Source organism: Stylophora pistillata, chromosome 14, assembly GCF_964205215.1.
Source record: "Stylophora pistillata chromosome 14, jaStyPist1.2, whole genome shotgun sequence".
Lineage (NCBI taxonomy): Eukaryota > Metazoa > Cnidaria > Anthozoa > Scleractinia > Pocilloporidae > Stylophora > Stylophora pistillata.
Genome location: NC_142532.1, coordinates 11,092,715 through 11,115,075, shown reverse-complemented (window position 1 = coordinate 11,115,075; position 22,361 = coordinate 11,092,715). Strand labels below are relative to the sequence as shown.

General features: G+C 38.7%; 1 protein-coding gene and 1 long non-coding RNA gene across 7 annotated transcripts in view; one reads left to right on the top strand and one right to left on the bottom strand.

Annotated features, from left to right (window-relative positions):
* LOC111332550 (uncharacterized) overlaps positions 1-22,361 on the bottom strand; it is a 60,077-nt gene that overhangs the window by 23,866 nt on the left and 13,850 nt on the right. Inside the window, exon 3 of one of the 3 annotated variants that reach the window (XR_015995162.1) lies at positions 13,236-14,969. The exons of 1 other annotated variant lie outside the window; for it this stretch is intronic. This is a non-coding gene — a long non-coding RNA (uncharacterized LOC111332550). Of the gene's footprint in view, positions 1-13,235; positions 14,970-16,434; positions 17,912-22,361 lie in introns of those variants that run through there. One more of the 3 variants, XR_015995165.1, reaches the window with a different exon arrangement.
* LOC111345727 (52 kDa repressor of the inhibitor of the protein kinase) lies at positions 835-5,387 on the top strand. 4 transcript variants are annotated; one of them, XM_088744526.1, is made up of 4 exons: positions 835-1,213; positions 1,409-1,453; positions 1,547-1,618; positions 1,760-2,596. In XM_088744526.1, exons 1-4 carry the CDS (start codon positions 1,177-1,179, stop codon positions 2,449-2,451), a joined length of 846 nt encoding a protein of 281 aa, XP_088600652.1. In that variant the 5' UTR covers positions 835-1,176; the 3' UTR covers positions 2,452-2,596. The 4 variants fall into 4 exon arrangements, 3 of the variants coding, with proteins under 3 accessions (XP_088600652.1, XP_088600654.1, XP_088600653.1); XM_088744528.1 differs by lacking the exons at positions 1,409-1,453; positions 1,547-1,618; positions 1,760-2,596 and adding exons at positions 3,841-3,854; positions 4,432-5,387 and having other exon boundaries at positions 835-1,223; XM_088744527.1 differs by having other exon boundaries at positions 1,547-1,902.

Genomic DNA, 22,361 nt, shown 5'->3' with positions numbered 1-22,361 from the left:
AACTTCAATTAAGGAAAAGATCCAACACATATAATTGTGAGATAACCGCCTCAAACGTCTGAGTGGGGATTAAGGTGCATTTCAGGAGTTTTAAACGTGTTTACCTTTGCCACACGTGATGGAAATTGACTGAAGGGTCCTGGAATGCCTGTGATGTTTCACAGAACAGGATCCAGCAAGAAACCAGCTTAAAAATTAAAAGATCCCGCAAAAATAATTGTAAAATATATGGCTCAAACGTTTGAGTCTAAGTAAAGGCACATTTCAGGAGTTTTAAACGTGTTAATCTTTCAGTGGAAGTATAAAAAGTTCAAACAGATGGAGGTGGTCAAAGGGTCGTGGAATGTTGTACTTTCAGAAAGAGTTCAAAACCAAGCTACAGACAAAAGATTCAGTGTTGCACCATGCTTTCCTGTCAGCATATTGGTTGGCCAGAGAAGAAATTGCTAATCGCAAGTTCACATCTTTGTTGGAACTAGAGGAGATCTTGGCGTTTCCAAAATACGTCATTTTGATCAAAGATCTCAGGGTTCACAACAAGAATTGTTTTTTTGGCTGCTGGGCCAAGCTTTGAAGGATGAAATAGTAAAGGTAAAGAACGCAAACAGCTACGGCTTGACTCTTAGTGAGGGCTCCGTATCTTTTTCTTGTATTTCTCCTGCCATCAAAGCATCTAAAGATTCGCTTAACACACTTGTTCAAGAAAACATCACTGTCAAAGAGTTCCGAAAGGAGACAACAACTGGAAAACTTGCTTGCCCAGAGTTCAGTAAAGACAAGATTAAAGCAACAGAGGCAAAGACGCATGGCCTATGCAGGGGCGGATCCAGGGGAGGGGTTGAGGGGGTTGCAACCCCCCCTTTGAGCAGCATTTTAATTTTTTTTAATTCTTCTTTAAAAAAAATAAGAACAAAATTGTCTTTTACGAAGTTGTTTCACTTCCACCATTCACCTGCTTTTGCGGATTTAAAAAGATAATATACATTTCGCAACTTCTGTCAGTGTGGGGGATCAGTTACTTGGGAGAAAGTCTTATTAGGATCGCGTGACGTCCTCAGGGTCATATATAATAGGAACACAGGTGAAATTCATTCAAGCGTAAACGAGCGGGATTGGGACCGAGCGAATGTTTGAGTCAGTTGCTGAGGTCGAAGAACGTACGAACTGGAAGCTGTCATGAAGAAAATAACCGATTTTTATGCGAAGAAATCAGGTAAGTTCGTGTTTTTTTTTTTTTAAAGACGGTTAATTATATTTAATAACAATAATAACTACTTTCAACACCCGATAGCCTTGACATACCGTGCAATTCATACAACAGATACAAAGTGTATTTTTCATTGTCCACCAGTTGAAAGCTGACTGGCAAGAAAATCATGTCTTTTGAACATAAATAAACATTTTGCAGGTTCAGCCCAGTCGAGGCCTGAAGATAATGAAGGTATTAATGAAGGTAAGCAGAAATAAAATTGTTCTTAAAACGGAGACAAAGAAAATAATTTATTATACTTCACTAAGTGAACTGTCATTATAATTATAAACACAGAAAGTGCTCCTCCTAACAAGCAGCCAAGAATCAGCAACCCTGACGATCAGGCTGGAGGGTCTGGGATCGAAGGTAGAATTTCTTATTTTTATTTATCCGAAAAGTAAACTTATATCGGCCAGCACCAACAAAAAGTATTTATTCCAACGTTGCAAGAAGTCTAGTGAATTCCAAATAAAACTGACTAGTATTATAATTTCGTTTTGTACACAGCTTTGCCCGATGAAGTATTGGTCGAGGTGTTTAAAAACTTCTGCCTTAAAGAATTGCTTAAAACAGTGTGCCTGGTCTCAAAGAGGTGGAGGCACATTATAAACAACAATAACATTCTGTGGAGTTGCCTACTTCTTGATGAGTGGCCCATGCAATATTTAAATGAAGAACAAATTGTTAATTTCATGTCGCACTCCAGTGGGTTCAGATATTTATCTATAAGATATATCGAAATAACAACATCAGAAAGGAGGCTTCAAACATTGTTAGGAGATAGTCTGGGATTTTCTAAACGTTTGAGATATCTGGATTTAAGTGGCCAACCGATATCATCCCTTAATTTCCTATTGACTGACTCTAATTCTTCTCCTCTTGAAACCTTAATCCTAAATGACTGTAGAAAAATAGATACTTGTTGTTGCACGGCTATTTTAGAGCAATTACAAAATCTTACAGTACTATCACTCAACAGAGTAGGATTCACTGCCAATCAAGTGGCAACTATTACTTCCTCATTATGCTCATTGAAGGTTCTGTGCCTGGTTGGTGTAAGCCTTGAAAGAAACGACGTAAGGCTGATTTTGCAAAAATTGAACAGCCTTCAGTTTTTTGAAATATCTTGCAGTTCCGAAGATAAAGAATATATTGATGCTCTAGGGGAAGAATATGACGTTACTTTTGTCTGCCTCTAAGAGTAAAAGCATGTTACATACTATAGCGGCATAACAGTGTTATGTTATAGAAAATAGTTTGTCATTTAGTGAAGGTATATATAACCAAGACATTTTTCATGTGACCTGTAAAGTACAATAAAAGCAGGCTATTGTATTTATTTAATGCATGTGTGTCAATTTTATTGAGGTTATTGCAAATAGATAAAGGACTAACCTATTAAAAGTTGTGAATGTATACAAATAAACTCTTTTTGTAAATTTTAGATGTAGCTGCAAAATGTCCTGTGCCTACCACTTCTGGTTCAACCACAGGCACAAAGATTGATTTGGGAACTGTTGTCAAAGATGCTGCAGGCTCTTGGGATGTTTTGAGGCGATTATCGCACGAAATTACAGATGAAAAAAGAATGCAATACCTTACATTACACTGCAAACCTTCTGAGTCTGATATACTTCATTCTCATCAAGTTACCAAAGGAAAGAAGACATGGAAAGTTTCTTTTCAATCGAAATGGCTGAAACAGTTCCCATGGCTTTGCTACAGCTACATACTTGAAGGTGGGATTTGTAGTCACTGTATCGTATTTCCTAACAAAGTTACCAAGGGTACAACACCAGGTGTATTGGTCACAGTACCGTACCAGAAATCTTACACTAAGGCACTTGGCAAGGATGGCATCCTCAACTGTCATGAGCAATCTGCGATGCATAGATACGCAACTGAACAGGCAGACCTCTTCAAACAAACTTTTCAGAATCCTGAGAGGTATAGAGTAGATTCCCAGCTGGCGACGGCCGAAGCCAATCAAGCCACAGAGAACAAAGAAATTCTACGACAGATTGTTCTAGCTGTTGAGTTTCTAGCAAAGCAGAGTCTGTCCTTTAGAGGACATCGTGATGATCGTGTCGATTTTTCAAGTTATGAAACTAACAGAGGAAACTTTGTTGCTCTACTTCAATTACTTGCGAAAGGAAACGAGCCTCTTCAGAAGCACCTCATGTCAGCAAGCCAACAAGCAAGATATACCAGCAAAACTATTCAGAATGAGGTCATTCACGTGTATTCATCAAAAATTAAGGAAAGGCTGACAGCAGAGCTGAGGGACAAGGGCCTCCCTTTCACGATTATAGCAGATGAGGGTACAGATCCACACTCAAACCAGGAGATCTTATCTTTATGCCTGAGGTTTGTGGACCAGTCTTCGCCAAACGATCCTCATGTCAAAGAATGCCTGATTAGTTTTATGCACTTACAACGAACAAATTCCACCATGATTTCAAGGAAGATTTTGGAATCTCTCTCTGATCCATCTGTTTCTTTGGATCCTAGCAACATCCGTGGTCAGGCATATGATGGAGCTTCTGTTATGTCAAGTGGAAAGGAAGGAGTGCAGGCTAAGATAAAAGAGTTCAGTCCGTTGGCTCTTTTCACGCACTGCTATGCTAACTGCCTAAACCTCTCCATCGCAGCAACATGCAAACTGGCAGAAGTGCGAAATTTGATAGGTCTGATTAACGAAGCATATCTTTTTTTAAATAACAGCCCGAAGCGACAGCAGCTGTTTGAGTTGACACTGAAAGAATACCTTCCTGAGAATTCTCACAGCAAGCTTCCAGGTCTATGCAAGACACGCTGGGTGGAAAGGCACACATGTCTAGATGTTTTTCTTGAAATGTATGAGATTCTTCTCACATTTCTTGATGCTATTGTTGCCCCCCACAAATACCCGAATTTAAAATCATCTACTGGAAGCTGGAACTGGGACAAGGATACCATCACAAAAGCCCAGGGACTGAAAGCCTCTTTGTCGTCATTTCAGACAGTAGTGGTTTTCATTACAACCAAGAATATTCTTGATGAAGTCAAAGCTCTTGCATCAAAGCTGCAGAAACGGGACCAAGATATTTATGAAGCATACATGATGGTTGATGAAGTAATTGGAAACATCAAGTCTGCTAGAAAAAACATTGACAGCGACTTTAAAGTGTGGTACACAGAAGTATTAAACCTTGCCGAGAAACTGGGAATCGTGGAAGCCGTACCCAGGAAGACAAGCATACAGAGGAACCGCTCAAACATTCCCAGCTCTAGTCCAATTGATCATTATAAAAAATCTGTGGCTATTCCCCTCCTTCATTCCTTGATTAGTCAAATGGAAGACCGGTTTTCTGTCGAAGACCGCCACGCACGCCACTTGCTTTATCTTGTTCCCTCAATCATAGTTCAAAACACCATGGAGCTATCTGAAGCAACAAAAGGCATGCTGTTCTGGGAGAATGACCTTCCTTTTCCCAAATCCCTTGCGAATGAGCTGCGAAGATGGCAAACTATGTGGCAGTCAACAGAGAAGGACCTCCCAAACAATCTTTTATTGGCACTTGGCGCGTGTGACGAGGATGCTTTTCCAAACATCCATCGTCTTCTACTCATCGCATGCACCCTACCAATCAGTAGTGCGGAAGCTGAGCGGTCCTTTTCGCTCATGAAACGGATCAAGACCTGCACCAGATCAACGATGTCTGAAGAGCGCTTCTCAGACCTTGCTGTAATTGCGATGCATTACCCTGAGAGATTCGAGGTAGACGAGATCTGCGAGGCTTTTGTAAAAGCCCATCCAAGAAGACTTTTTCAGGCTTCGTTGTTTGATTAATGAGGTATGCTAATGCAGTAGAAAAACGACAACAACTGCTGGACAGTTCAATCATACATTATTATTTTTTAATTTCTGTCTGAGAAATAAGATTAATCCCAGATTTTATATCATGCCTTCACAAAATCTAAACATCATATTTTTGGGGGACAGGTATGACACTGGAACTGTTAAGAGCTCACGCCAGAGGCATGGGGCCATCACTCGCCTTCTGCCATTGGCGATAAAAGTGTACTACAATAATGTACAAACGGGCCGCCGCAAGGGTTTCAATAAAAGCCGGTTACCGGCGGTTTACTGCCACCTGTCATGCCTCTTTCAGCCGTCTATTCACAGTTTGTAATTCTTAGTCTCTCTTCTACTAGAACTAAACTAATAAGTAATGCAAGAAAGCAACGGAAGAATTCTAGAACGGAAGACAACGTCAAAAAAAACACTCTTTCCAACCTTGAAATACAGGCTACAACAACACGCCTTTTGATGCCCAGAATGCTGGAAATTGCATTTCCGAGCTTCTAGATTTCAAATTTTTCTGGGGGGGCATGCCCCCAGACCCCCCTAGTTGGAAGGGGCCTTGCGGCCCCTTCTAAATCACCGACATCTGTACAACCCCCCCTTTCAGAAAATCCTGGATCCGCCCCTGCTATGCTCCCAATATGTGTCAGCTTTGACAGACAGTATAGATAAACACTTCCAGCAGTCTTTCCCAGTCATTTTATCCTTCCGTATCTTCGATCCACTTTCCGTCCCTATTGCACACCCTGAGTTTGTAGGTTATGGACAAAACGATATTCAAACTCTTGCAAATAACATTTTTAGTGGAGACGAGAACAGCAGCAAATGCCATAAAATGGAAGTTGAATGGAACAACTTCATGTATGAGCTCTCTGACTGGAGTAAGGACATCAGGCTATTCCTTCGCCTTCTTCCACAGAATGGGTCCTACAAAGGTTCCTAAGGCACAAAAGAATCCTACCATAGAAGTTATCCCTTACTGTTACAAGTTGCAGAAATCTGCCTCTCTATGCTTGTTTCAAATGCATGGCCGGAAGTGGCGGCCAGTGCCCTAAAGCGAAAAAAAACACACCCTAGAAATTCCCTGAAGAAAGGATGCTCGAAAGTCTGCTTCATATTTCCAGAAATGGGCCCCCAGTAAAAGAATCTGAAGCTGTGATTAACTAGGCAGTGGCGTTATGGAAGGAAAAGAAGCACAAACGAAAACTGCCACAAGAAGAGCAGGAAGTGGAGGAAGGAGAAGGAGGAGCTGGCTCAAAAGTCGTTGAAATTTCAAAATCTCAGCAACACAATCATGGCAACACACCTTGAAGGTTTTTTGGAACTTACAGATTCTTCAGATCTGTCAGAGATGCCTCCATTAAATGGGGAAGAGAGCATGAGAGAGATGCTCCTGCATCATTTTTTGCACAAGAATCCAAAAAATCCAAAAAATGCTTTTCCTATCGCAAAGAAATGCCATAGTATGTGTCCCAAGACCCCGATCGTGCCGTCGATTGATATGAAATCAGGGCTGGTGGCACATAGCATGGACTACATATTCTGATGTTCAATTCTTTCCCGCCAGTTTTCTTTGCACGTGTCATGTACCATAAAACTGTTGTGTTATGGGTAAAATATAATTAAAAATAATTTATGAATTAGATTCGGCACAAGTAAAATGCAGCATTTAAATCAACTGTTGAACTTTAGTCGCATATTCGACTGGATCAGTTGAATATTTGACTGAACTCGCATTTAATACAAATCTGCCGAATTTAATTGATTTAAACGTCGCATTTTACATTCACTTAATTCGGTAGATAGATTCGGTGCATGTAAAATGCAAGATTTAAACCCGGCCTTAGTGAATGGACATATCATGCTCAAGAGAAACCACAGTTATTATTACCAGATACAAGGACAAATGGCCCTAACAGGAGGTCCTAAAACCTTTTTTGTTGTTTGAACTCCACTTGGTGGTGTTCATATTGAAATTATTGATTTTGATTTAAAACTGTGGCAAGATATCATACCGAATCTAACAATTTTTTTCCAGACTTATGTTGCTAGGGTGTTGTTAGGTACTAGGCCTATTTATTATTGTGCTGTCTGTGAAAAACCCTGTCTTGAGCCACAAGAAATTGGGTGTGATGATGAAAACAGTATTCAGTGTGAATGTTGGCTATGGTTTCACTGGGCCTGCTCAAATTTTGAACAACAATCAACATTTATTTGTAGATTTTGCAATGAACAAGCACTAGATAAAAACTAAAATTAGAGAGTGAAAGCAATATGACCTCAACAAACTACTATATAGTACAAAATAATGCTGATGAAACCAAAAAAATATAGTATTTAGTATTACTAAAGTTTCAAAGTTATTGATTGAAATTTATTGTAGCTATATACAAACGTGTTTAATTCTTTAGCCATCAGTTTAACCCATGTGGTAGAGACAGAGCCGTCAGTCGTCTAAGAAACTTTGAACTTAAAGCCAGATCAAATACAGAGAGTCCAAGCTTGATTTGCATCATGGTTAGCAAAAACTCTTGTTCCAAGGTTAGAGCCCTCTGTACATTGTTTGACCTGGGCTTTGTGGTGTCCTTTAGAGCACTTTCTTTGTCTCCTTTCCAGTAGTGCATACACATGGCTTTTTCAAAGAGCGTGTTAAACATCAATTGAAATGTTTCTACATTAGGGAATCCAGTGAAATGCTGGACATCTTGCTCTGTTGTTAAATCAGCAAATTTCATACTTCCATATGTTAGTGGATTTATTATCAAGCATTGAGTCCCTTCTTCCTTGAAGCTTGAGTTATTGGATGCCTTAGTTGTAGTGACAACTTCGTGTCTTGCCACAAGCTTTCTTTTCTTGGGTGAAGGTTTGTTAGTCACTTGGCACCATATACAAAGTTGGAGTTGGTGAGGAGTATGTTGGCTTTCCTTATTGAAAGTAATGTGAACAAACAGTCTTGCAGTTGCCGGGTTTGAATCTAACAAGTTCTTTGGATATGCTGGAAATCCACTCAGCTCTTTTCTCTGGATCCTTCGGAATAAAATGCCAGTGAAGAGTTTCAACATGTGACCATTTCACAACCTTATTTGGATATCTTGAGTTGTTGTTACAACCTCCAACACAACATCGGTAGTTAACCATTATATATCTTATCTTTTGATACATTACAATCGAAGCTACAGAGCTCAAAATGTAGCTGTGACTTTTATCTTGCACTGTGAATACTAAAGTTTGCGACAAGTTCTGAAACAAAGCCAATATTCAATAAGTATTCAGATCAAGCAAAAGAGTGTAGTTTAGCGTATCTGCCATTTTGGATTTGCTTGCTCTAATTACCCAGTATGCACTCAAGATTGTGAACCGGTCTATTATTATGTCTTTTGGTTACTTTCTTTGTCTTCATGTAACACTGCATAGTTTATCTTTATTCATATATTGTCAACTTCATAGCTCAGTAACCTCGTGCATCACCTGGCTGCAGTCTGCATTATAAGCCTAGTGCGGCTAAACTTCAGAATACCAAGCTTCTTTATTTGCATCTCATTGAATAAGTATAGCAACTGTTATATACCTCGTTCTTAAAAGCACACCAACACATGTAAGTGAAGTGGTATTCTGAAGTAGCACAACCAACACTCCAAATTCCAATTCGATCGGAATTATCTCCTAGTATAGTCTTGCTGTCGGAGGCGCGGTGGTCTCATGGTTAGTGCGCTAAACTCTAGATCGAGCGCCCCGGCCGGGACATTGCATTGTGTTCTTAGGCAAGACACTTTACTCTCACAGTGCCTCTCTTCACCCAGGTTTATAAATGGGTAAAGGCAATTTAATGCTGGGGGTAACCCTGCGATGGACTGGCATCCTATCCAGGGGGGAGTAGAAATACTCCTAGTCGCTTCATGCTACAGAGACCGGAGTTAAGCACCGGCCTAATGGGCCACAAGGCTTGTAAACAGACTTTACTTTTTTTACTTTTACAGTCTTGCTGGTTTAGGAGAAAAGTGATTAAAGATGATTACAGATTGCTCAAAGTACATGTAAACAATGCTATTTTTTCCCCAAATCTCAAACACATGGGGATTCTAACTATAAATATTATCAGAACTAGAGGACCATGACGAAACCGAGACTGTGTGACCATAGAAACTAAAGCTGAAGAGGGCATAATATGTTAAACACTCGATCATGCTGCATAGAGATACATGATGCCGGAGCTATGTCCTAGATTAAGCACAGTCATTTGGAAATACTGTTAAAGAAGGACTGAAGCGAACAACAATATGGTCTACTTACTATTTTACCAACAAGAAGTCATACTACCCCATTCCAACAAACTCGTTAAGATTTTGGGATATTCCCTTACTGCCACTGCCAGCTGTATTGATGAGCGATGTGCATCAGGAATTCATGAGAGAATGGGCAAGAGATAATGGGAAGACTGTGCGGCAAAGAACTGTTGGACAGGAGACTATGAAATACAACTCAGGCACACTTCCGTTGGACATGTATCAGACTGAAGAACGAATTGGAGAGAAAGTACAGTTTGATGAGGCAAGTCAGGAAAGGGAAGAAGCAATTGAAGGTGACAAACATAGCGATGAAAGTGGTACTGACCCTGACAGTGATCTGAGTGATGAAGAACTGACAAAACAAAACTTGCCGTTTTTGACAACCACTCACTCAGGACACAATATCTCCATCAATAAGAGGTATGGCGCATAACTGTTTTTATCTGTAGTGGTTCTGAATGAAATGCAATACATGTACGTCAAGATTGAGGGTGAAGTCGAAATGAGTGGAAGCAACTAAACTAGCCAAACTGCAGTAGCACATAGTCCTCCTAAGCTCTACCACAAAGTTTTTTCAATTACCCAAGCCACAAAAGATCTAGACATCGATGAGAATAGATTCAAAAATTACCAAAAGATGGTCATGTGCAACTATATCTACTGTAGCACATTTCAGTAATTTAAGGTAAAACGTATAAATACATTTTTGTAATGATTGTATTTGTATGTTTTGTGAAAGGTAAATAGTATTTGTATTTTTATGTGAAGCATTATTTAGCCTTGGCATTTTTACGTAAACATGATTGCTTGCCTTTTTCTGTGAACGTGAAGCCGTTTTTTTAATTTTTCGTGATGTGTGAAAAGGCCATTTACTTATGCGTGAAACTGTTTTCAGAAGAGGTATAGGGGACCATCTGATAACAACTTTCATTTTTATCAATTAGGGATAACTTGAGTATAATCAGTTTGCATATAATTTATTGCTAAGTACACTATTATCTTCCCTAATTCATGATGAGAAACAATTACAATCTTCATTTAGGCCATGACAGAAGTAATCTATCATGACTTTTAATAGTACATGTTACTCGTCCATCAGTAACAAAATTAATGTCTAATTCACATTTGCTTCTACAAAAATGTAGTTCACTTTTCACTGATCTTTCTCACTGAAAAGTCATCAATATTGTTCCATCTTTATACCAAAGTATTAAGTGAAGAGGTACAACAAATCCAGAACATTGCTGTCCATTATGTCACTGTTACAAGGAAATATGACCATATTACTCCTACCTTAGTACAACTTAATTGGTTGCTTGTCTCATATTAAACTCTGTTTAAGCACCTTTCTGTCTATAAATCATTGAATAGTCTCTGCCCACAATATCCAAAGAAACTCTTGGAACATCGTAAATCGACTAGGTCTCTACACTTGAACCTTCGCAACTTGCTGATCCAGCCATACTGTAAAACTAAAACATATGGTGATAGAACTTTCTCTACATGCACCTCAAAGATTTGAAGTACTATTCCATTGGAAATTAGACAGTCCAGTACAGTATTGTCATTTAAGGAAAAACTCAAGACCTTCCTTTTAACTAACATTATTAAGAGTAATTCTCTATTATATTTTTTATTTTTTAGCCTCTAGTTTCTAGGTGCATCGCTAGTTTTTTATTTTCTAAGTTTTTAGAGTGAATTTTATGGTTTTAGGATTACCAGTGATTTCGTAAAGTGCCTCACACAAATAGTGGATGCGTGCACTATATAAATGAACTATTATTATTATTATTGTAATCACAATATTAATGAATATTGTGTCCAATATCTTACCATATAAATTGTTTTTTTATAGCTACATGACTCCTTTATACGCACATATATTGTAGGTATATGCTGATCAAGATCCTTACGCATTTATGAGCCATTTCCCTTTCAAATCAAGTTCTTACAAGGTCTCCTAGCTATTTCGCTGATAATCAGACTATATTTCTGTGCATCTCTTTATCAACTGGATTACCTTGCAGCAACTACATAGCATTCCTACAACTATTAGAAAATGCTACATTAATTTGGAGAAGCCTCTGCTGTCTCTATTAAGAGGATTGTACAGAACAATAAACCACTCCTTCAGAAAAACATCAAACACCAATTAAAGCCCCATCTGTCATCAGTTCTCCTCCAATGAATAAAAGGCCACTCAGAACTGTCTGTCATTGTGATTGTGGACAAGGAAGGAAATTTGATTTTCCACAACTTTGACTTCAAGTTATAGGTGCTTGGTATGACTGAAGAGCAACCTACATATAAGTAAGTAAAGTCTGTTTAGGAGCCTAGTGGCCCATAAGGCCAGTGCTTAACCCCGGTTTCTGTAGTATGAAGCCACTAGGAGTATTTCTACTCCCCCTGGATGGGATGCTAGTCCATCGCAGGGTTACCCCCAGCATTAAATTGCCGGTACCCATTTATACACCCGGGTGAAGAGAGGCACTGTCAGAGTAGTGTCTTGCCTAAGAACACAACACAATGTACCGGCCAGGGCTTGAACCTGGACCACTCGATCCGGAGTCGAGCACACTAACCATGAGGCCGCTGTGCCTCCACGCAACCTACATATAATGATTAGATTTCCAGTGTGTTTCACACCCGTCTGTTGAGAACCATGTTTCAGGAACCACTTGTGTTTGGGACCGGCCACTTTGATCATTGTTTTTGCAAATGTGGGGGCTCCTATAGAGCTGTTGTTGCTCACAGGCATAATATTGTTTTTTTGCTGCAAGTGGCATTAAAACTTCCATAAGACAACCACTCTACTGCAAATCTGTTTTCGGTGTCTCTCCCAGCTAGACATATCACCTGCAATCCACCACAAGACAGAAACATACCACTCTCTCACGAAATTTGCAATGAATGGAAAAAGTTACTTGTATCAAGTATCCCCTTCTCCTGATCAAATAGTCTGGTGTATTGAGCTAGAAACAACCCAACCGACAAACTAAAGATTTCTTCATGTTTCATGTAAAATCTGACAGGAATGAACTAAATAGTGCTTGAACAGTAGTAGAGTAAGATCAAACACAAGTCTAAGTCAGTAGATATGATTTCGATACTACTACCAGTACAAAATTAATATAGATAAGGATTTGAATTATTCTCAGTTTTTTATGTGAGTTTACAGGTGTACATTAAATGATGTCACTAATATGAAAAAAACTCTCTCAAGACTCCAATTGTGATTTCTTTAGATTTCTTTCCAAAAACTACTAGTGCTGTTTGTAAGTGTTTACAGTATGTTTTATACTAAAAATTTGAAAGAGTTTGCTAAGTTTCTGTCAGATCTTTGTGGTTGCAGAATTCATTTGTTGGAAGTTGTTTAATCATTTGTACATTGTCAGAAATAGACAGTCTTTCCAATCTCCTGTTATGACTTTTGACCTTTCACTACCTCAGTGCCACTGACAAAGTTAGTACTTTTGCAGAAGATCTGACATGGCCACCCTCCCAACAGTGTTATTCTTTTAGATTAATGGCAATCTTTATCATTTTTATTCTCATTTAAATTGTCAGAATATTGCATTTCTATTCCCTCACCAGGTTTTTAAATAATCTTTTTTTTTTGATAAAATCAACCATGGAACTCTTTATAAAAAAATGAGGGAAGTTCTATCCATGGAGGAGTGCTATAAGATCATATTCAATCTGAATGGTCTACATTTCAGTGATTCCTTTGAACTATGCTTAAAGCACTAAGATGAGATTCAACCATCCACATAAGATAAAAACCAAACTCACAAGATTAAACTGTTTTAAATATTCCTCCGTGGTTAAGGTAATCAAGTTTTGGAACATACATACATACATATCTTTATTTGATAAGTAGGTTAAAAATTTTTAACTTTACAGCTGATGTGGACCTACTATATTATCTACTTAAAATATGATATATAAACATGGAGTAAAGTGTTCAATAAGAAATGGAATGAATATAAATATAAATGTGTCATAATATATCAGAAATATTAGAAATCTGAATTCTTACTATAAACAACAGAGCCACCCCTTTCCAAAAGTTATATTTACAACATTTTTTGCCTTTTTAAGCCTATTTTTAAAAGTAATTGGATTAGAAAAGTGTCTTAAATTATCTGGTAAGGAATTTCAGGCAATTACTGCCCTGTGTGCAAAAGAACTATGGCCAAGTTCAGTATTAGGTCTTTCGATCAAAATATTTAGCAATTTTCTAAGATTATAACTATTAGAGCACTTATGGACCAAGGAATTTACTTCATTTAAGCCCAAGCCATAAAATGCCATGCAAGTAGTTGTTAGGATACCAAACTTGTAAAAATAGTCAAGAGGCATCCACCAACTCGTGCTAATATCATCACCTTTCATACATTTTGGTAACTTATGTATCAGTCTAGCAGCTCTAATATGTATCATTTCTAATTCTTTAAGCTTAGTGCCAGACCCCTATATCACAATTCCATATAAGACACTTGGGATTACTGTCTTAAAGTAAATAGTTTCTGAAATAGATTTGGGTGGAAAACTTATATGTCTCAGCATTTTAACTTTCTTGTGAAATGAAGAAAAGGTTAATTTGATATGTTGAAACCAGGATAATTTGTCACTGATTGTAACTCTGAGGCACGCAGAGGAAGATACACATGGAATGGTGTCCTCACCCCACCTCAGAGGTTTCATAGGACCTATGAATGGCTTAGTGCTCAAAATCATCCCTTCAGATTTACCTTCTTGGACAACCAGTCTGTTCAAAAGACTCCAGGAATTAACCTTGTCAAAGACTTCTTGTAAAATTATGACAATATCATCAACAGAATTCCCTATTCTTGCTTTTCACGTGACATCACAGATTATGCAAATTTGGTGATCCGCCATGTTGGTGTCCCTCGAAGAATGTTATCACATGTAAATTAGAGGGAAATATTGTGCCATATCTAGATTCTTTACTGATGATCTTCCAACCCCTCAATGGATTCTGAACTCGAAGACAACTCGGAAAAACTCAGCAAAGCTATCCTAGTGCTTTCAGATTACGTGAAATCGCTGGGAACTCAAGTTAAAGGGCAATATTTAGCGAAAATATCTGTTATCGGAGTTGACCCGGCCAGCATTGATCCTGAGAGAGCAGTTTAATGGGGAATGTCCACCTCCCATAGAAGTTTCGGATTTGCTTGGATATTCGGTTCTGGAAACGAGCCGTTCTACAAGAAAAGAATTCAAGGCCTACAAAAGTTTGAATGCCTATGATCAAATGGTTCGGGGTTAGTTCAATCGGTAAGAGGAAAGCTGATTCGCTACAACTACACCTCTTACCACTTCTACTTCTTTACAAGCATTGGCCATGGCAGCTGACTCTGGGAGTGATTCCAGGAGTGACAGCAAAGATGTAGATTCAGTAGATGCTGATATTACAGTAACCAATGATGTCCAATAGCAAAATAATGGTAATGACTGTGGCATTTTGGCCATTGCTTTTGCCTGCTATCTTGTTAATGGCAGAGACCCTAGGCAGGTAACCTTTGATCCCTCATGAATGCTTTCATATTTGGCTGTATGTCTGAGAAATGGGAAGATGAGCAATTTCCCAGTATTTTAGTAGTAATTTGGACAAACCTAGGGCAATACTTGTTTAATTATAATAATAATAATAATAATTTTATTTATAATAATAATTTTATTTATATAGCGCTAAAATCCACTAATTGTCCACAGCGCTGTTACCCACCCAACCCACCCCAGGGGAGGACATCCATCACACAGTGATCTCGTGCGTGGGAAATTAACGTCTCCTGCCCCTAACCCTGCAGGAGACGGGACCTCCATTTATTCGTCCCTATCCGAGAAGACTAGAATATCTAACCAATTCTTGATGTTAAAGAAAGGAAGCATATTCTCCTCAGTTAATTTTAAGACCCTGAGTGTTGGTCCGGCCGGTATTGAACTCTCGACCTCCCGCACAGCAGTCCGGCGCTATCCCAATTGAGCTAACCAGGCGGCGGTTTTTATAGGATGAAATAAATATTGGATGTTTTTATACGATTTTTTATAGGATAATTATAGGATGCAAGAATTCAAAGGAACAAATTAGTCATAGATCTAAGGGCTGGATGACCGTATCTTTTGTTGTAAATAGGCCTAATCGAATTTGAGATTCTACACATATCACAGGGGAAAAAAGGTGGTTGCTAAAGTGGTATATTATTGGTATTTATTTGGTATTAATTCAAATTTTTTAAGGATAGACCAATAAAATCATTGGCCTATTCATTGGGAAGATGGAACCAAATTTGAATAATGGGATATTGTCTGGTGGTGGTCTAACTAGCTTTGAGAAAATTAAATCCCAATATTTACCAATCACATACCACTTAGGAAATTAGTTCTTTTTTCTGTTTGCATGAGTTGCTTGACAGTATACGCAAGTTTTTTTCTTTCTTTGACAGGGATCTCCATAAACATGACAGGGGTGCTTGTCTTATCCTTAATTCTGCTATAAATTAGCCTTAAGTGCTATCCCTTTAAGATTTTCAAATTCTCTTGTATTCCAAAGGGGGACTTGTGCTAGGGGATTTATTGATACTGATAGTTTCACTCACAGTGCTGTCAAGAGTTGCTAGATCCAAGATGTCTGCTTTTTTAGGGAAAGCTTAAATTTTCCTTTCACATCTCTCAGGGTGAAAAATCACTTAGCCCCACCTACTTTTGCTATCCCTAAGGGGCTGATATCAGTTTTAAGATGCCTTGTCACTTTTATGGGAGTCCCCCTTAGGAAAATTGGATTGAAGCTTAGCCAAGTATCCAAGATGGTTAGTGAAGGAAAGAAAATAACATTATGTTCAATCAAGATACTTTGTCAAGTCAATATACTGCATTATGCTATTAAATGGGGCACTTAACCAGTTATATTGTGCCTAAATTTTTTACCAATGATGCATTTGTGAATGGGAGGGGGGAATTTTGATAACAGAGCTGATGAAGAATGTCTTCAAGAGAAAGAGGGAAAACAAACACAAGAAAAAATATTTCAAGTAAAAGAAGTTCATTACAAAGTTAGGCTCAGGCTCCTGGAAACTAGGATCACACATACATGTTGTTCAACAGACATTCTATTTGGTTCCATTATTTCTACACCATCATTAGAAAGTAAAAGACCTAATCAAAGGGAACTATTTGCCGGTTTTCACCCGCGTGCCAGAATTATCAAGGTCCTCAACCTGGGACACAGTCCTGACTGGGAGGTTGATCTGTTTCAGAATCGATAATTAAAAAACTGTAATTCCTTGGAAAATAGTTGAGGGCAATAATGTTTATGTGCTTCCAAAGGGGTACATGTATAGGTAAAAATAATTATTTGAGGCAGATTTTACTTTACCAAGGGAAACTATTTTGAACAACATATGTAATTAAAGGAAGTAAGAAAATTGATGACAAGAGAATCTACATCTTTAAAAATTGTCATTTTTGAATCAATAAAAATGCTTTAGATATTTGGGATTGTCAAGGACATGTACAAACTCTTACTGACCTACACCTACATTTAAGTTACTGTTCACAGAAGCACATGTTAAACTTAAAACTGGCAATACAGTGAACTTTCTAAGCAGGAGACCCTCAAGACCAGCTCTAGCTGTCTGCCTAAAAGAGAGTTTAGTTACATATGAACAGCTCTAGTTTGCCTGAGTTAGGACCAGTGAAAGATGTCTGCTGCGCAGAGGCGTCTGGTATACTGGGGTGGCCATTTAAAGGAAGTTTACTGTACAACTGAATCACATTGAAACTAGTCAAATGGTATTATAGGTGGACATAAATTAACAAGTGCAGAGCAAAACCCTCACAATACAATCAATCACAGGAATCTGTGATTCAGGTGGTCCATTTGGATTACAAGCAAGGAAATCTGTTGGAAGTGTGCTCTCCAAAATGGTATACTTGCACCACAACAATCCTATCACCCTCTCCACGTGGATACGAACACTTGCGATGCCTCTAGTTTCTTCCACATCAATTGGATCCAACTGGGATTTCCCCTTTCTAAAGGCTGAAATAGCCAGCAAGAACCAGTATCAGGCTCTTCAGGCTGTATTTCACTGCTATGGCCTTCAACTATTTCGGATGAAGTACTCATTAACGCTCCCCTAAAGTCCACGTTAGCAACATGTTTGCCACTTTGGTCCAAGAGCTGTCTTTTCCTTGCAGCCTCATTCTCTTGTTGTTCGATGACTCTTTTACTTCGAGCGTTTGCTCTCTCGGCTCTTTTTGTCGCAGCGTCAACGTCTTTCTGTTTGTGTATTCGTTTACCCAAGTTTAAGGTCGGTATCCAATCAACGTTAAATTTGTCCCAGTTCAGTGACAGCCTTCCTGACACAAAGTGGCGTTCACAAACTCACTCGTTTTCCAGGACATTCTTTGTATCAGTATCGCCCCTACTCATTGCTAAAATCCAACTATTTCTCCTCTCAGTGGTGAGATCTTCGAACTCTTCGCCTTGATGTTTAACAACTGATGGTATACAAAAAAAAACCTCTATTATGGCACAGGTCAAAGTCATTCATGACGTTACAGTATGTATTTATAAAATCAACTTTGACAAACCAGTCAAATGGTCCTTTCAGACAAAACTTGAAGAGCAACAAAAGGATAAACTTGTTGAACGTTTAAAAGTGTCATCTGGCCTTGTGGAGCAGACAAAGGAGCTCGGAATTTTTTACTTAAAAATAAAACTTCAGCACAAGCGAAATGTGCCCAAGGCTGAGTTTCTAAAGAGACAGATATTTGCAATTGATGGTCAGGATCACTTCAAAGTTGCCAGACCTCTTCTCCAGGAAAAACATGAGCTGATCGATACATGTAAGTCCTACTCAGTTTTATTGTTGTTGCTACTGACATGATTTTGCTGATTTGAAAGTAAATTGTTGATGCATTGACATTGTTTGAATAACCAACCAATAACAACAATAACTTATGCAAATATCAATTGGTATTACAGTGAAAGTCATTGAGGTCCAATGTGCAACAGTGTCTGAAATGCTAAGTGGACAATTCACAAAATCAGTGGTTAATAAATGCAGGCATGACAATGACGTTGAAGATGTTGAAGATGAAGGCCCAAATAACGATTGTGATCCAGGACGTCCAAGTGTTAAAAGTGGTACTGCACCTGCCAAGAAGGTAAAGTTTAAAAGATTGAAGGAGGTTGGACGGTCAAACAGGGCAAGACAGGCAAACGATTCCAACCTTTGGGAGGCTCTGAAGGCTGGCATCAACTTTGAACGGTCACCCTATCAGGCCACACTGCTTGAGAACTTCAAAGCAGGTACATGTCTCACTGACCTTACTGTACCCCTTCCATTGAAAACATTTCACCAGAGTACATAAGCAAGCTGGACATGGCGTCGCTAACTACTCTTGTCGTTGAAAACCTGTTTGCTGAAATGAGGGATGGTAATGACAGGCCTCTAGTTCTTCAATTCGCACACAGATTGTCATCAACCCTCAGAGAGCACCTGAAGAGGAATACCAAATACAGCTTCAACTATTTCACTAGTTCCTCTACATTCTACTCAAAGTAACTGGGTTTCCTACCATTCTCTACAATTCCAACCATGTCCAAACCAGAGAAAGATTCCAAGGTGACCAGGCAACAATTGGTGGAAATGCAAAAGTGGTGCGAAGAATTTGGTCTAAGTGTTCACCAGGTCACCATAAGTAATAAAAGTACCAAGGACAACCCAGGTACATTACCGATCAACTGCTACTTCACGAAGCCTTCTAAGCCCCAACCTGAAGATTTTGATAAACTGCTCAGCATGGCATCTGCTTTCAACGAAGATCCTGTTGCTCCCTCCTCTTTGAATTTGTTTTGTAAAGCTGCATTTGTAGTAATCAAACCAGGATACCAGCCATTTCGTCTACCAGAAGCATCCTTCTTTTTGGCAAAATATAAGAACATAAAACCAACTGAGAAGAAACTGACAGTCTCCATCTACGCTCAAGATCAACTCCTCCCCTTCAATTTTGTTGATGCACAACTTCAGTGCTAAATTGAAGTCAGTGGCATATAGCGTAAAGCTGAGAATGTTCGAATTGAGGATGATGTTGTGGCACTGGATGAAGATGAATATTCTAGTTGTGTCATTGATTGTTTGGACTATGGGGATCAGACAACAGTAGGACAGTCAGCTGAGATTGGAGAAGATGTGTCAGAAGAGGCAGAAGCATCTAATGAAGTCGTTCAAGTGCGACCCTCACAGACAACAGTGCGAACTACAAGGTCTGGATGAACGCCGCGACCCCAAGGTCAATCATTATACCTGTTCTACAATTGAGAGTCAAATATCTACCCTTACTAATGACACTAATGTCTCTATGGTTGATTAATACCAAAGATAAACTGCTGTTTGACACAAGTTGTACCATCTGTGCCACTGGACTGCACGGAACACACACATTAACTAAATGCTCAGGATGGCAACTAACTAATAAAGGAACAAATTGAGAAAGGACTTTGGTATCAGGCTATATGCAGAAATTAAGGGCATCAGGTAAGCTAATTATATTAAGGGGGGATTCTACCTGAAATTAGCTCAAAATATTGTTTTTTTGTTTTCTTCAGAAATGCGAGGTTCAACTATTCGACTTTACACTGACGATCGTTTTTACCGAAAAATTTTAAAATATAAATGAGAAATTACGTTAGAAAAGAAGAGGTATCTAAATAGAAATCTCGTTTCCATGGCAACCAAAACAGCATTTTTTGTTTCTTACTTGTTTACCAGCCTGTTTGGAGCTCAAAATATGTCAAACAAGCCTGAAACGCCCCTTAGAATCCTTGTGCTGTCTTACATGAAGGGGAAAATAAGAAATTGAAAGAGTAACACTGGAGACGAGTGAGAGATTTTTGTGTGAAAGTTGTCACAGTGTATAGACCGGTTCACGCTCTTGAGTGCATGCTGGGTAATAAGGGCAAGCAAATCCAAAATGGCGGATACGAACAACACTCTTTTGCTCGATCTGAATACTTATAGTTCAATATAGAAGTCACAGCTACATTTTGAGCTCTTTATGTTATTGCCATCTCGCTCAAAAGTCGTTGACAGTTCAATATCCCAACAACACGATCATGGCCACGCACCTCGAAGATTTTTTGGAACTTTCATGTGGGGAATTGCAGTTTTATCTTAAACAGCGAGGTTTGCCCTCTGGAGGGACACACTCGGATCTTGCTGCTCGTGCTTTGGTAGCTTTTGAACATAAAACGCCTATTCGAGATTCGGCCGAAAGCCAAGCCAAGTCACTACAAAATGAACATGTAGAACTACTACGCACATGCGGTATAAAGGATCCGTTATCCATGGTCGATTGGGAGGACTGTGTAACAAAGTGGCCGCATACAAACATTGGTCAAATATTCTCGTTTATACTTGGAAAAAAAGCTTTCGACACTGACTATATTGGTCAATATAAAATCAGAAAAGCGTATTCATACTTTAAAAGTGGTTTTGTGCACACTGTATACTCAAAAACAATTCATGGACAAGACAAAGTTCTGTTGTTTGCATCTGTCACTCCATCTCAAAGAATTCGCGAAGAACCTCATAAAGTGTGGATAATTTGTAAATCTCCCGGTGAAATTCTTGGGGCATATTGTAGCTGTACAGCTGGATACAGTCAGTGCTGTAATCATGTCATAGCCCTTTTATATAAAGTTGAGTTTGCCAACCAGAAAGGTTTCACAGATCCTTCCTGCACAGATAAGGCATGTGTGTGGAATAATACTAGCAAGAAAGACATCCAACCCATGAAATTAAAGGACATGGTGTTCCAAAGCCACAAGGTAGTCAAAGAAAACCCAAGTTATGCTATTAATAGCAAGGAAAAACAGAACTTTGATCCTCGGCCAGAATCCTTGAGGGTTGTTACCGAAGAAAGCAAGCAAAAGTTTCTAGCTTCTCTTCGAAACATAAATCCTGATGCTGTCATCCATATTTCATATGCACCACCAACTTCTGATGATGTTCCCCCATCACTACAAATTATAGCTGATGATATATCCTCTAAAAACAATGGTGTAGATGCTGATGAATTAGTGAGACAATTTCTGGAACAATTATCTTTCAATGACAGTAGCATTAAAGAATTAGAAAAGGCCACAAGGGATCAGGCTAACTCCAGTATATGGAAAGAGCAAAGAAAAGGTAGAATAACTGCATCTCATTTTCATGAAGTATACACAAAGACAAAAACAATTCTTAGAAAAAGAAAGCCAAATTGCAAAGTAACACCTCTTCTTGAGCGAATTTTAGATTGTACCGATCTGTCAATGATACCTGCCATTAAATGGGGAAGAGAACATGAGAGAGATGCTGCTGCATCATTCTTTGCACAAGAATCCAAAAAACACAAAAATGCAAAGCTTCAGACTTGTGGCTTGTTTATATCTAAAACTTACCCTTTTGTGGGAGCTACCCCAGATGGTATTTTTCACTGCGATTGCTGTGGTCATTCTTGTATTGAGTATAAATGTCCATACTCACTTGCAGACATGAAATTTGATGAGCATTGGAACAATACAACTTATCTAGAATTAGTGAATGGGAATATCATGCTCAAGAGAACCCACAGTTATTATTACCAGATACAAGGACAAATGGCCCTAACAGGATGTCCTAAAACCTTTTTTGTTGTTTGGACTCCACTTAGTGGTGCTCATATTGAAATTATTGAGTTTGATTTAAAACTGTGGCAAGATATCATACCAAATCTAACAATTTTTTTCAAGACTTATGTTGCTAGGGTGTTGCTAGGTACTAGGCCTATTTATTATTGTGCTGTCTGTGAAAAACCCTGTCTTGAGCCAGATGAAATTGAATGTGATGATGAAAACAGTGTTCAGTGTGAATGTTGTATGCTATGGTTTCACTGGGCCTGCTCAAATTTTGAACAAGAATCA

What these genes read in the sequence shown, in the direction of transcription:
- LOC111345727 (XM_088744526.1), top strand. Translation starts at nt 1,177, where the DNA reads ATGAAGAAAATAACCGATTTTTATGCGAAGAAATCAG. An exon ending in TTTTTATGCGAAGAAATCAG is followed by an intron (nt 1,214 to 1,408) that starts GTAAGTTCGTGT and finishes AACATTTTGCAG; the next exon opens with GTTCAGCCCAGTCGAGGCCT. An exon ending in TGGAGGGTCTGGGATCGAAG is followed by an intron (nt 1,619 to 1,759) that starts GTAGAATTTCTT and finishes TTTTGTACACAG; the next exon opens with CTTTGCCCGATGAAGTATTG.